Raw genomic sequence first — 15,230 nt, forward strand, 5'->3', positions numbered from 1 at the left:
ATAATATTATATAATTTATGATTTTAGGAATTACCTACTAAATTATTCTATTTATGATTTTAATTGTATTTGTTTAGAATTTTCTGTATTAGGTAGTATTCTTACAATAAGTATTTTATGTTTACGGTTATTTGTGTCACTCAGTTACACTTCTTATGTATTTTTCGCAAATTTGTCCCAAAGCAAAGCATATCATTATAATTTATTAGTTTAATAATTATTATTTAAGAAAAAACCTTACACTCCTCGATTGCTTTGTACCTACTTACAATCCACAATGTAAATTAAAAAGCACTTTTTGCATTCATAGTTTTTTTACAAACATAATTCATAATTCACTATAAATACGGCGATTGTAAATTCGACCGATTAATTGAGTTTTTGTTAATTACAGCGGTAAATTCAGCCAGAAACGTTTGGTAGTCCTAGAAAATAAAATGTAAATTCGGTGGGTTTGTGGTAAATAGACGCAGAAAATAAAAACAACATCTTAAGTACCAAACGCGGATGATTAGAATGTTGTTACATACTGTCTTATAATATTAGTATACATATAATAGATAACAACCCCTTGTGGGAGGGGTAGGTAGTCTCTTAATTAGTTAATTGCTTTTTTTGAATAACTAAATACTTAAAGCAATATGTAGACAGTAATTGTGCTCTCCAATAAATAATAAACATATAGAAACAATTTTTCCAGCCGAAAGACAGTCAATTTTCGGTAAATTTGAACGGAGCGACCGAATTTACATTTTGACTTAATGAATTCTTCTATCTGTCGTAATGACCGGCCGAATTTACCAATGCCCTATAAATAGGGATATCACTTTATTTTATATATTTTTTCAACTTACCTGATCTGAACGTGACAGGTAACCAGCAGTTACGGGATCGCAATTGTAATATCTAGAATAAATACAGAGGCCAGCGAAAGAAGTAGACAAACTAAGGGCCGTCAGAATTGGCCAATTAAGCCACAAGGCTTTTTGAGCTCTATTTAAACTTTTTAGTGTTAAATATCTTTGTATCTGAGTTTGGTTTACACCGTAAAGGCTAAGGAACGTTACACCGCCACCTATAATTAATGAAAACCACGTATGTCGAACCGTAGGATCTGGATTAAAACTGTAAAAGAAAATCTGTCTCAAATCATCATGTCAATACGTAAACGTCGAAGTTTGTCGTACGTTTTTTCGGCATTAATGATAAAAAGCGGGAGTGAAAAGTATAGGTACTTAGGAATGACATGAACCTACAGATTCATTCGGTTTTTGATTGTAACCATGTGTCGCATTATACAGCCAAGGATGGAGATGGAGAATGGACGGGTGGCGATGTTTTGTGATTTGTGTATGTTGCCGTTAAGACAGATAAAAAAAAAAACGGCATTATATCGACCCGAAATCAAGTCGCCTGGCAGGCGAGCATATACACGGCTAGCCCTGGTTCAATTCCCGACTGATGCAATAGTTTTTTCTTACGTTATATGAAATACGTTGATCGAATATTACACGATTTCTTATTTAAAATAATTCTACATCAAAACCAAAAGTAATTAAAAAAATTTTACCAATGCTTTAATCTACTATCACTTCTTTAAAACCATTTGACATATTCTTTATGATTATTAGGTAATTCAGTAAATAAACGATAAAATATCTTTTAAATTTCATTACTGCTTATCATTACAAATTTTACGATTTAAAGGTTAAAAAAATTAAAGGAAAAAATTTACACATGTGTACTTACCTTTATTGCATCGTCTGCAGTTAAAACTTTTATCTTGTATAGATACGGAAAATACAATATGATTGCAGAAACAAGCCGTAATTAAAAATATTAATCAGTTAACAGTTAACTTAATATTCAGGATGTTCAAAAGTTAAAAAGAAAAAAAATGTTTCGTTTAAATGGTAGCATTGTTAATTGTGACATTATGAGCCCAGTCAAAAGAAAATATAGAAAAATTGTGCCCATAATGCCCAAAAATACAGCAATGCCAAAGGTAGCGGCGATACTCAAATGTTTGAATTACTTTAATATTTCTTCTTCTTTCTTTTTCTTATTTTCTGTACAACCTGAACAGTAAAAATTCGACTATTGAAACAGGGAGCAACAAGTATTGTTTGAAACAATTTTCAGTATGTTGTAAGTATAAGGACTTTGAGAAGTTTTTGAATCTCCTTCAACACTTAAATTAAAATACGTACTTCCACATGTTGATTCTTCCACCTTCTACCGCCCTCCTCCAAATTTCTCCAAGGCTCCCAGTTCTCACCCATTCTCCGATAATAACATTAAAAACAGCAACAAACATTAGAATCGATTGAAACACATCGGTCATTAGCACCGCTTTCATACCTCCAATTGACGAATAAAATGTGCAAACTATGCCTAAAAGATCAAAATTTTAAGCGACCCTTTCTGTTGGTGATGGTACCCGCGGACATAAAGTGCAATTATAAATGTTTTCTTATATCTTCTTGTGTAGCTTAATTACACTTCTTTTCCTTCACGAAAATTTTCGAAGTCGCGACTTTCTCATTCCATCTTTCCGAAAGACATGCATTTTGAAGGCGCTGTACTTTTGCATCTCGCGAGGAAAAAATTGTTCGACAAAAATTTTAAGACATTGTTTTAAATTACTAATAGTGGTCAATGTTAATATGCAACATCAACATGAAATCACTTTTCGATTTTGACCTACTACAAATTTTCTCAAACAACAAGCAACAAAAATATTTTCCTCATTGATTTGAAGAAATTTGTAGTCGGTCAAAATCGAAAAGTTATTTCAAGTTGATGATGATAAGACAAAATTTCGATCACCAAGGGTATCTACCACCTTCATTATACCAAAATAACGACTCAAAAAGATTTACTGATGATAAGCTGCTTTTAGATGAATGCTTAAAAGAACATCAAAAATATTGTCCGTCAATTTTCCAACAAAGTCCAGTAAATCTAGGAAAATTTTATAGGTGTAACTCAAAAATTTGTTGTTCTGTTCTGTTCCTCATTCGACAGGGCATTTAATGGAGACCTTAACCCCGAGCCTATATATTATCAAAATTGCTTCATAAGCCGCTATCTTGGATTCTTCCAGGTGTGAGGTGTTTCATAAGTTTGTCCGATATGTCTCTAACTACAGCCCTTCATGCCTGAGAAGGTGTCCTACCAGCATATCTCGCCAATTTATTATCGACTTTATTGCACCCTGTGTTCTCCTTTTCTTTCTAACAACTCTTCATTTTTAACCTTCTCTATCCTCGGTATCCTCATTTGCTTGTAACACCACATTCCGAATACTTCTAACTCTGTTTCCACCGTGCACTTTCCCCACCCGTACAGAACCCTGCATCAACCACTTCTAATTTTTTCGTCTCCTATCTTTATATTCTCCCTTTCCCTACTTTTCTTCTGTTGCATACCAGTCCTTTTGTTGTACCGTTTTGTCCGACAAAATATATTTTCCTATTTTTAAATCCGACGTGTGGAAATCATCGTTCTTATGAAGATTTGATCAACACTCATTGATAAAATTTTTTTTAATTGTCTGTTTTTATTCTATCTACTACTCAACGAAAGTATACAAATGTATAAGTCATATGATGCAATAAAAATGAACAGAATCACCCGCCTTGTCTTAAACTTTTAATACAGAATGTAAAGCACCCGTAACCATACGAGGGTGGATTGATAAGTTTCCGGCCTGACCAAGAAAAACAAGGTTTTTAAAAATTTTTTTTTTTTATTTCTCAACATAATCTCCTCCAAGGCTGATACATTTCTCATAGCGGTGTTCCAGTCTATTAATGCCATCTCTATAGACTGATTCGTCAAGCTCCTCAAAATAACCATTTACAGCTTCGATTACTTCTTCATTGTCCGCAAATCTCTTACCGCCAAGCCATTTTTTGAGATTAGGGAACAGAAAATAGTCACTCGGGGCTAGGTCTGGAGAGTAAGGAGGGTGCGGCATCAATTCAAACTTTAGATCGTTGATTTTAGCCGTCGCAACGATTGACGTGTGCGCTGGTGCGTTATCGTGATGAAACAAGATTTTTTTCTTCGCCAGATGAGGTCGTTTAATTTTCACCTCGTGGCTCAAACGTTGCAATAAGTCTGCGTAGTATTGACCAGTGATAGTATTACCCTTTGCAAGGTAATCAATGTATATAATACCTCTTGCATCCCAAAAAACAGTAGCCATAACCTTGTTCGCCGAAAAAATTGTTTTTGCCTTCTTTGGAGTTGGTTCCCCTGGTCCAATCCACTGTTTAGACTGTTCTTTGGTTTCAGGAGTGTAGTGGTGGACCCACGTTTCGTCAACGGTTACGAATCGACGCAAAAATTCGCTTGGATTACGCTTATACAATGACAAATTTGCGGTAGAAATGTTTTTTCGAATCAATTTTTGGTCGACTGTTAGCAAACGCGGCACCCATCTTGCACAGAGCTTTTCCATATGCAAATGTTGGTGCAAAATATGTTGCACACGTTCATATGACATCTTACAGGTCTCAGCTATCTCACGCACTTTCAATCTGCGGTCTCCCAGCACTATTTGATGAATTTTTTCGATCATATCTGGAGTTGTGACCTCAACGGGGCGTCCTGAGCGAGGCCCATCAGAGGTGCTCACACGACCCTTTTTAAACTCGGAAACCCACTGCTTAACGGTTGAATATGACGGGGAGGATGTCCCCAGTGTTGAGTCCATCTCTTTTTTAATTTCCTTCGGCGTTAACCCCTTCAAATAAAAGTATTTGATGACAGCACGATTTTCCTGCTTTTCCATTTTTACGAAAACCACAGAGGCGTCTTGTTCAGCGTGCTGTCAAACCTACACTAGCAAGGAGATCGGGCTGAAACTATAGCTACAAGCTATCCAAGGATGGTACTATAGAATGTCACCTCAAGGTAGGCCTAGTGGCGTCATCTCTTGGTTAGGCCGGAAACTTATCAATCCACCCTCGTACACCAGTGGCAAATTGAGAACCAAAAGTGGCATTATCTTTTGAAAATTCGTACAAATATCTTCAGCCGTCTATTGATAAATAGTAAAATAATGTAAATTTAAGTTTTTGAGGCATATTACGCTTAAAGAATTCGGTTAGTTTAGGGCAGTTTTCAAGCAAAGCAGCTTATATTTTCAGATAGACGTGACTGAAAAAATATCTTTAACGCGTTCAGCAAATTATACATTTTCAAAGAGAAATACATAATTTCTATGTTCTTCAGTGAAATTTTTGCCTTACTTATACAATATCATTTATTGGTTAATCACATAAATTATTGAAAAATAATCCTTTCGTTTCATTTTTTATGTTTTTTATATAACAGTTATTAATAAAGTTTTAGTCCTCGTGAAACCAACGATTGCCACGTGTCGGACTGAAAAATTAAAAAATATATTTTGTCATTTGTAATTGAATTCTAGATTTTTAAAGCAACCTTCAAAAAATCTTCCAAGTAACAGTAAATTTAAAGTCATTATTTTGACATGTTTAAGATAATAAATTACGTACCCTCAATGATCCAAAATTTTTGTAGATCATTTCATAGCGGGCTTTCAACAAGTTCTTTTGCGACTAAATTCCGTAAAAGTACAGTAGGTATCTATAAATTATTCATATAACGACAAATTCACGTCTTTACGAAAAATAAGAAGAAGGGAAGCAGCATTTACGAAAAGTAAAAGGGAAGTAATAAAATAGACAAAGCGCAATTAAGTTACACAAGATATTGTAGGTAATACAAATATGTATGTATGGCGGACATCCACACCACAATATAGAGATTCTATACATATACAGTAGGTTCACATCCCAGCCACTCTCATACTTCTCACCACTTCATCTACGAGTTCCCCACTAAGCAGGGGCTGGCTTGTACAGAGCGTCATGAGAAGCCATAGTACAAATATATATCATATGTAACAGTTCAGCGCATATAAAGTTAATTTGTGATGGACTACAAATAATGTCGGTATTTTAGACAGATCAAAGGAGTGAACCTACTATATCAGAGCCGGGCAAACTCGGCTCTTTTGACTCCCGAGTGCTCCTCAGATGTAGCCAAGGAGCTCCTCATTGCTCCTGCTCCTGCCAGTGAGATGATTCTTTCCTTTTCTCATCCCTTCCATTTCGTAGGCGTGTCCCCTCTTTCATAGCCAAACCCAATAGTATTGCGACCGTAGTCCGGCATGCTACCCCTGAGCTGCGGGACGATCATTAGAAAATTTTTGTAGGTATTGCTTAAGTTGCGAGAGAGGCTTCGCTCGTCTAAGGGATGAAGTGGCTTGATATGGGAGTGGAAGGGAGAAGAAAAAGAGAAAGCAATATGAATCATTACTGCTTACTCTCTCGTACTCATTGAAGTGTATGGAGTGACCCAAAGTAACCTCAGGTAGCGGCTCCTACGAACTTAAAGTTTGCCCGGCTCTGTAATATATAACAGAGCCGGGCAAACGCGGCTTTTTTGATTCCCGGATGCTCCTCAGGTATAGCCGAGAAACTCCTCATTGCTCCTATGAGTACGAGTGAGATGATTGTTTCCTTTGCTTATCCCTTCTATTTCGTAGGTAAGTTCTTCCGTAACCGAGCCCAATAGTATTGCGACCGTAAACCGGCACGCTACCCCTGAGCTGTAGGACGATCATTAGAATATTTTCGTAAGTAAGTACTATTTAAGTTGCGAGAGGGACTTCGCATTCCTACGGGATGAAGGGGCTTGCTATGGGAATAGAAGAGAGAAGAAAAAGACAAAGCAATATGGGTTACTATTGCTTACTCTCTCGTACTCATTGAAGGGTATGGAGTGAGCCAAGCTAACCTCAGATAGCGGCTCCTAAGAGTCAAAGTTTGCCCAGCTCTGTTGTATAGAACAGAGCCGGCCAAACTTTGACTTCTTAGGAGCAACTACATTATTCGCAACCGAGACAGATGCAAACGAGCGACACCTGTCTCTCTTCCTCCGTAACCAAACCTTCTCCATAACCATAACCTTTTGGTACTACCATAACCTTCTGGTTCTGGTTATGGAGAAAGAAAGACAGGTATCGTTCGACAGTATGCCTGTGGCACTACACCTGTCTCTTTTAGATCAAGAGAAAAAAGAATCTCTCATTTGCTCTTGCAGGAGCACCTAGGAGCGTTAGGAGCGGAGTTTGACCGACCTTGGTTTACAGTCTTTATACTGCGCCCACCCTATGTTATACGTGTTACCTACAGTTTCGGATTCACAAGAGAAATGAATAATTTGGTGTAGATATCGCAAAAATTATTTCGAACTTACCAACTGATAAGATCGCAGCGGTGATACTAATCCCAGTCAATGCTTCCAAAGCAAGAGCTGGAGCATAAAGAACAATACCCATATATATAACCATTTGTAAAGTATAACATATAGATGCTGATAATCTTGCTGTTTTTCCAAATCGTTTTTCTAAGTACTACAAATGAAAAATCTAGTATCCACTCAAGTAATTAAGTCAGAAGGTAAAAATCTGCTCCCAGCTCAATTCAATTTATCCCATTTTCAATCATATTTTTAATTATTTATTATAAAGGAAACAAACACAGTAATGTCTGGATAATCCGAGCATAAAGTTTAGCCAGATCTTGTGAGGATTACTTAAACATTCACACAGTAGAGCTCATAATGTTGATCAGAAATTGAATTCCTTAAAATAGCTCTACTTAAAGCACAAATACAAAATGCACAATTTCTATTTCAATTATCTATGTTTAACTCGTTTCTCTAAATAATAACTTCTGTCTGTATTTAAATTTAGTCTACAAAATGCAAACTACAATGGCTTAATTTCCATTGTAGTCGAATCAAGTTAAATAACCTCTTAATGAATGAATAACGCGATATCTCGCAACATAGCTATTATCAATTTTTATTTTACCTGAACTGTTGCTACTATTTACATATTACCTATCATCGTCATCATCAAACTGGTTGGATACGCATTTTCCGAAAACTAGAACATCCCACATTGTTAACTACTTGTGAATAATAATCTAATCTAGGTCTACCTCTACTCCTTTTAACTCCTATTTCTGTTTTTAATGTTTCCTACCAGCCCTTCATGCCTTAGAAAATGTCCTACCTATCTATCTCGCCTATTTCTTGTTAACTTTCATAGCAGCCTGTGTTCTCCCACCTTTTCATTTCTAACCTTGTCTATCCAGGGTATCCTCATCATTCGCCTGTAACACCACATTTCGAACGTTGCTAACATTTTCTTTTCTGCCGCGCCCACTGTCCATGTTTCGCACCCGTACAGCGCCGTGCTCCAAACATACACCTTTAACAATCTTGTTCGAATTTCTAAATTAACCATTCGCGAGCATAGAAGTGACTTCTTTTTATTAAAGGCGACTCCACCCTGTGCTACCCTCTGTTATATACCTCTATTGCTCCTTCCATCCTGAATTATCTGACTTCCTAATACATACCGAAAATTCGCCAATTTCAAAGCATTTTATTTTATTGTATTTCAAATACGAAATCGTTTTATGTTTTGTGTTTCCTATTTCAAATACCTACATCGTAACCATTTTTTTACATCTATGATAATGATATTGATAGTTCGAAACACTAGACAAATAAATGATGCATGAACGGATTATTTTGGACTGCAGCAAGATGCTAATTATCCAGACATTAGGTGATGCACTGATTCTTTTCTTATGTAGGTAAATTCAAATTGGCTCAAATTTTGGAAATATTTTTTAATTTTATAAACAACACTATTTTTTTATTATCATCATAGGGCCGTCAATCTTAAGACTGGTTGGACACTCACCTCCGCTCTTTCCTATCCTGAGCGAATCTTCGCATTTCCCTAAAACTAGAACATCCCACGTCCTCAACTATTTATAAACAGTAATCTAATCTGTACGAATTGGTTATTTTCCTCAGCTTGTTATGGTAACATTCAGTTCTCAGCGTAATCAATACTATGTATGTAAGTTCTAAGGACTCGATTTGATTATGGTTCACTGACGCATTTCAACAGAATTGAAGAAATTGAAAGACTTGAGAAAGAAAGACATGTACAAAAGCAAAAAATGTACCAACAAAATAAAGAAAATCTTTGACAAAAGTTTACTGATTAACTATTACAAACACATGAAAAACACAGAATGAGTTACTACGAAGTTTTTAATGAGTAACGAATTGCAAGAACGCGTAAACGATTTCTAGAAACAAAAGAGTTATTCGGTTTTTTAATGCACGAGAATTTAAGAAATCTAGGATAAGATATTTTGGAATTTAAGGTTACCACTGGAATACATTAATACTTTGAATTTTTCATCACAAATCTAAAACGAATTAATTTTTCAAACGATATTCCCTTACGTTATTTAAAGTGCGTGATTGCAAACAATTTAATGGACAGCATTCCCAAATGCTGCAGTTTATTTAGACCGATTTGAACTTCCCAGAAATCCTGGCACCATTTGGACTTTGGGGTAGGTATATATATATATATAAAGATTTACTCTTAGAACATCTCACATCCTTAACTACTTATGAACAGTAATCTAATCTAGGTATACTTCTACTCTTGTTTCTGCTTCTAATATGTCTTTGATTGACTAGCCTTTCATGCCTGAGAAAGTGTCCTACCAACCTATCTCACATACTTCTTATTGACTTCTTTGGTCTCCTATTCTTTCTAATATTATAAAATTTTGTTTAATACTTAATTTCTTTATCTAACAATTGGCCAATAAATGTAATAAAAATTTCAATTTTGGATAATACGTATGTATGTATGTATTTGTTATTTAAATTAAACACAAATAAATGTTTTCATTAATCATATTTGTTTGTATAAAATAACTCGAAGTGGTCTGTATTCTGTCGAAACTGCCAGGCGCGGATCACGATTTCGATCTTTTTGGATCTCATCAGCGCGTCGCAGACAGCTCCGACAGAACACAGACCAACTTTTACCTGCTGTCTTAACAGTGCGTTTTAGAAAATACTACAAATGGCGCAGTACACGCCATCTGTAGCACGATGCTACATTTTAGGATTACGTATNCGGTTTTTCTCGCTGCCCTATACCTGGATCCCACAGGATTGAGAATATTCGACCCCGCAAATACATTCGTTGAAATTATCTTGCGGAATTACATATAAATGGTAAAAAATAACAGTAATAAAATAAAAGTTTAACAACTTAAAATAAAGTATTATAGATAAAAAAAAGGGAAAAAAATAATGTTACAAACCCTGTTTGTTTTTTGCCTTCCACCTGTTAATCTGTAGTAAACTCCTATGGATGCCGAGATGAGAAGAACTAACACCAACACGACGTAATCCCATGCACCAAAAACATTTAATTCCACTGTCATTTTTACAATTTTTTTGGTTTTCTATTAATTTATATACTTCCAATAACTTTTTATTTAATAAAATTCTAATTGTTGCATGTGCCTATTAAGTACACAGGTGATTTATTCCCAAGTGAACTACTGTCCCTGCAAATCAACGTGAAACGTAACGTGAAACTTGATAACATAATTAGAATAATTACCTTAAAATTTGCATATTTTTCCTTTATCTGTTGTGACTACTTGAAAAAACAATTTTATTTTTTTTAGGCCCAAATAATAATTCATTTATTACTAATACTGGAATAACATTTTCATATTCTTTCAAAAAAAAATTTCTAGAAATATGAGCCATATGTAAAAATCTGCATACCTACATAAAAACAAACATCATTTTTTAATTAGGTACTACAAATACAGTACCATTTGTAGTCCGTATGTAAATAGACTTATTTCATAATAAAAAAGGGATAAAACTCCAGTTGCAAGCAGATTCAATTATACAAACCTCATAAGCGCTAGTTGCTTGAAGTCTAAAAAATACTGGCAAGTACATGTACGCTGCAAGAGCAGTAAAAATCCCGTAGGATATGTTTATAACTACAAATTGTGCACCGTAAGTGTAATTTTCACTGGCCACTCCTAAAAGGGTTATGGCAGACATAAAAGAAGCCATTAAAGAAATCGCTACTGGGGTGATAGCCATACTTCCATCTGCCAATAGGTATTCCTAAAATCGGTTTTTCATTCATTATCTGTACAATATAAGACACGATTGTCCCCCCATTGTCCCATAATACAAATTAATGATGTGCCTATACATAGCCTTATTATGGTAGATGGGTAATGCTGACATGTCGATCGTGCCCAATTAAAATAAACCGCTACTTTCAATTCCGCCTAGACTTTCAACAGCAGTGCTTGTTTCAAAAGGGGCTAGCCAACGTTAGGCGGATTGTAATGCAAGGAGTAGTTGCATTACAAATTATATGTTCAGGGTATTTTAACAATTTGAATAAATGAAATGTGAATTACTAATCAAAAATACTAATTCACACCACAACCTAGCCAAAGTGTTGATAATAAAATTGAAACAATTTTTTTAAACTGCGATTATATGTATTTCTACAAACAACATAATGAACTGCACCTTCAGAAAATTGCTACATTTTGGGACAAGTTCTATAAAGATATCAACTTGTCGAACCTCACAATTTGTAGCAATATTCTGCAGCTGACCAAAAGCAGCAGGAAGGGTGCAATACATATATATTCTGTCAGAACTGCCCACTATGTGTGAACGAGACCCAATATTTCTTCGCAATATGTATAACCAAACGAACATTTAGTTCGCAGTTTTTAATACCAACAATGCTATTAAAACCATCTGAGCGAAATTGAAAGTACAGTTGGGACGTTCAAAATTGGCATACCCCGCAATAAAAACTGTAGCATTTTACTTCCTTCTTTCAGCTTACTAACTACACTAGAACGATTGCTGACAGAACGCCTACTTGTACTCACGACAGACATTGCAGGGAATATCGTAAGCATAGAAAAGAGATGTCAGGTAGGAATTGCAGCGGACACTAACAAAGAAAAAGGAATAACATTACACCAACTAATGTGTAACAGAAAGAGATGCAGACAAGCCGAATTTGAGCATGTTGCCAGCATCGGACTTTAAATAAAGTTCAACGTTCTCAGGAATTTAAGAAAACAAACACGCATATCTCAAAATACTTAATATGCTAGGGAAATCTTTAAGTGAAATTGGAGTACGCCTTTGAAAAATTACCTGACATCTTTTCAATCTACGATAGTAATGCTCATGAATATAAGAGTGTACTCGAGAAAAGAGAAAACTATTAAATTTTTTAACCATTATCATTGGAAATTGGAAGTAATTTCTAAGAGCAATGGCCAAAAAAACGAAACAAACCTATCGTACTTAAGAATTAGTGGCGGATTTAGCGAACAGCAATGGAGAAATTGCCGAATCCTCCTTCCCAGGAGAAAAGCTCCACGGTCCCATTGAGCAGCTATTTTAATTACGAAATCAGTAGCATTTCTACCTCGTGTTCTCTGCCTTGACCATCAAATAAAATTACTTTCGGTCCATGCAGTAGAAAGTAATCATCATCATCATCATAAGGTCGTCAGTCCTAAGCCTGGTTGGACACGTACCTCCACTCTATCCTGAGCTAAATTTCGCATTTCCCTAAAACTAGAACAACCCACATCCTTAACTATTTGTGAACAGTAATCTAATCTAGGTCTACCTCTACTCCTCTTAACTCTAGTTTCTGCCTCTAATATGTCTCTGACCAGACTTTCATGCCTAAGAAGGTGTCCTACCAACCTATCGCCTATTTCTTATTGACTTCCATAAAGTCCTCTGTTCTCCTATTCATTCTAATACCACTTCATTTCTAACCTTTTCTACCCACGTTATCCTCATCATTCGCCTATAATACCACATTTCGAAGGCTTCTAACCTTTTCTTTTTCGACGCGCCCCCTATCCATGTTTCGCACCCATACAACGCCGTGTTCCAAACACGTGTTCTTTTTCGAATTTATTTATGGTTTATCAATTAAAGTATTCTTTGTGACAATTGGAAGCATCTGCAAATACTTCTCACAATCACATCAAACCGGGATGCAAATTTTGAGGAAAGCCAAAGTTCGTCACGTATTTCAAGCGATTTGGCATTCAGCTTCTTAGAGAAACAAAAAGAGCAATATTTGAATTAAACATTAAATGTGGAATAATCAGATTGGTAAAGAAAATATCGCAAGTGAACGAATACTGCACATCAAAGGTCTGAGTACTACTTGTTGGGGCTGCAGTCCCAAGTAAAAACAAGAAAAAAGGTATATCCATTCGCACAGATAATTTACTGCGAACTATGCCAATTTTGATCATCCCAGTTATATCTTCGAAAAGAAAATTAAAGTTTGACGTTAAAACTGGAATTTTCCTTAACTCAAATTTTCTTTAACTCGAACATAATTGGTTGCATTTAGGATGTTCGATTTAAGAAATTTTGACCGCACATATATTTGCGAAACGTGTTAAGTAGGATTACTAGGGAATACAATAAACTAATCTCGCTCAATGAAACAGGATCCCGCGGGATTTGCAGGATTGAGAAGAAACGAAATTTATGCGTGTCACTCTGCGAGGGGGTACGCACGAATTAATAAAACTGGTTGTCGTCGAACTACGGGTAATTGATACAAAAAGAATAAATTTGTCTGTACAGTAAAGGTACGACAGGTAAATTTCTAGATTTTTTGCCAGTTTCAACTTGTAATTATGACGCATTTGTTTTATTTTTTTTTATTCTTTGATGACGGTTTTTCTCGCTGCCGCTTAGCCTGCAAAGTCAAGATCCGTTTCACAGGATCCTGCCAATACCTGGATCCCACAGGATTGAGAATATTCGACCCCGCAAATACATTCGTTGAAATTATCTTGCGGAATTACATATAAATGGTAAAAAATAACAGTAATAAAATAAAAGTTTAACAACTTAAAATAAAGTATTATAGATAAAAAAAAGGGAAAAAAATAATGTTACAAACCCTGTTTGTTTTTTGCCTTCCACCTGTTAATCTGTAGTAAACTCCTATGGATGCCGAGATGAGAAGAACTAACACCAACACGACGTAATCCCATGCACCAAAAACATTTAATTCCACTGTCATTTTTACAATTTTTTTGGTTTTCTATTAATTTATATACTTCCAATAACTTTTTATTTAATAAAATTCTAATTGTTGCATGTGCCTATTAAGTACACAGGTGATTTATTCCCAAGTGAACTACTGTCCCTGCAAATCAACGTGAAACGTAACGTGAAACTTGATAACATAATCTTCAGTAAATTAAATACTGAATTAAAGCATCAATTTTAATCCTCAGAATTTGATAAGCATGTTGTTAATAAATGACGTAACATTGAAAGATGAGATAAAAGCCGAAATTAAAAAACTAATCTTTTAACAGAAAAATGATTACATAATTAGATGCATTATTTAAAATATATTCTTTTTAATAATCCGGTTGTTTTATGACAAATCGAAAAACATTAACTCAGCACGTGAAAACCGCTTACCAGTATATTTGATTTGCTTGTTTCTGTTGCACACTACGAATAAAACACCAGTTGCTTAACAATTGGCGATTAATTTGCTAATAAAAATTAACTACTAAATATACTATAATAGCATTCAGTTGTCGTTTTATAAACTGCAGCAATTAAAATTTATAAAAACAACGTCTCTGTTGTATCGTAATTACGCTTTAGTAAATGGTTTCAAGATTTAAGAAAGCATAGTTTATAATCACAGTTTTTTATTTGCATATGGTGTCAGAAATAATTTACCGCAAAATACATCCTTTCATAATCTTATTTTAAAATAAATTATGCACGTATTACACGATTATTAAAACATTAGGTAAATGTATGTGACCTTTTTTTAACGAATAACAAGTATATATAAAACGACTTTAATTAAAAAAAAAACAATGAATTTCTTAACACTATGAAAATATTCATGCGATAATGAATGTTACTGGTTATGTCAACATTCCAAAAACATAATATCCCAACATTTTTGTGATTAATAAGTTTCAGAAAAATAAGTTACGCATGTAGATAAATAATGTCCCATCATACTGACACGTACAGGCAACCCAGCATACAGAGTAACAATGGAAATGTAGATAGAAGAAAGGGAAATCAAGATAGAACAGAAGATACAACAAAGGGAAATCGATATGGAAAAGAAAATAAAAGAAAGGGAAATCAAAATGGAACAAAAGATTGAGGAAATTTCTTGCTCGAAAAATAACTTCCCT

At 34.9% G+C, this 15,230-nt stretch overlaps 1 protein-coding gene across 2 annotated transcripts in view; it reads right to left on the minus strand.

Moving 5' to 3' along the window:
* LOC108733724 (putative sodium-dependent multivitamin transporter) overlaps nt 1-15,230 on the minus strand; it is a 22,885-nt gene that overhangs the window by 4,162 nt on the left and 3,493 nt on the right. The window contains exons 1-6 of one of the 2 annotated variants that reach the window (XM_025974127.1): nt 14,485-14,723; nt 13,952-14,200; nt 10,870-11,091; nt 7,300-7,456; nt 2,211-2,394; nt 855-1,125 (exon numbers count right to left, since the gene is read on the minus strand). In XM_025974127.1, coding sequence (XP_025829912.1) covers nt 855-1,125; nt 2,211-2,394; nt 7,300-7,456; nt 10,870-11,091; nt 13,952-14,074 — 957 coding nt within the window. In that variant the 5' untranslated portion in view covers nt 14,075-14,200; nt 14,485-14,723. Of the gene's footprint in view, nt 1-854; nt 1,126-2,210; nt 2,395-7,299; nt 7,457-10,869; nt 11,092-13,951; nt 14,201-14,484; nt 14,724-15,230 lie in introns of those variants that run through there. The other variant, XM_025974126.1, reaches the window with a different exon arrangement.

The sequence above is a fragment of the Agrilus planipennis genome, unplaced genomic scaffold (genome assembly GCF_000699045.2).
Source record: "Agrilus planipennis isolate EAB-ADULT unplaced genomic scaffold, Apla_2.0 scaffold78, whole genome shotgun sequence".
Classification (NCBI taxonomy): Eukaryota; Metazoa; Arthropoda; class Insecta; order Coleoptera; family Buprestidae; genus Agrilus; species Agrilus planipennis.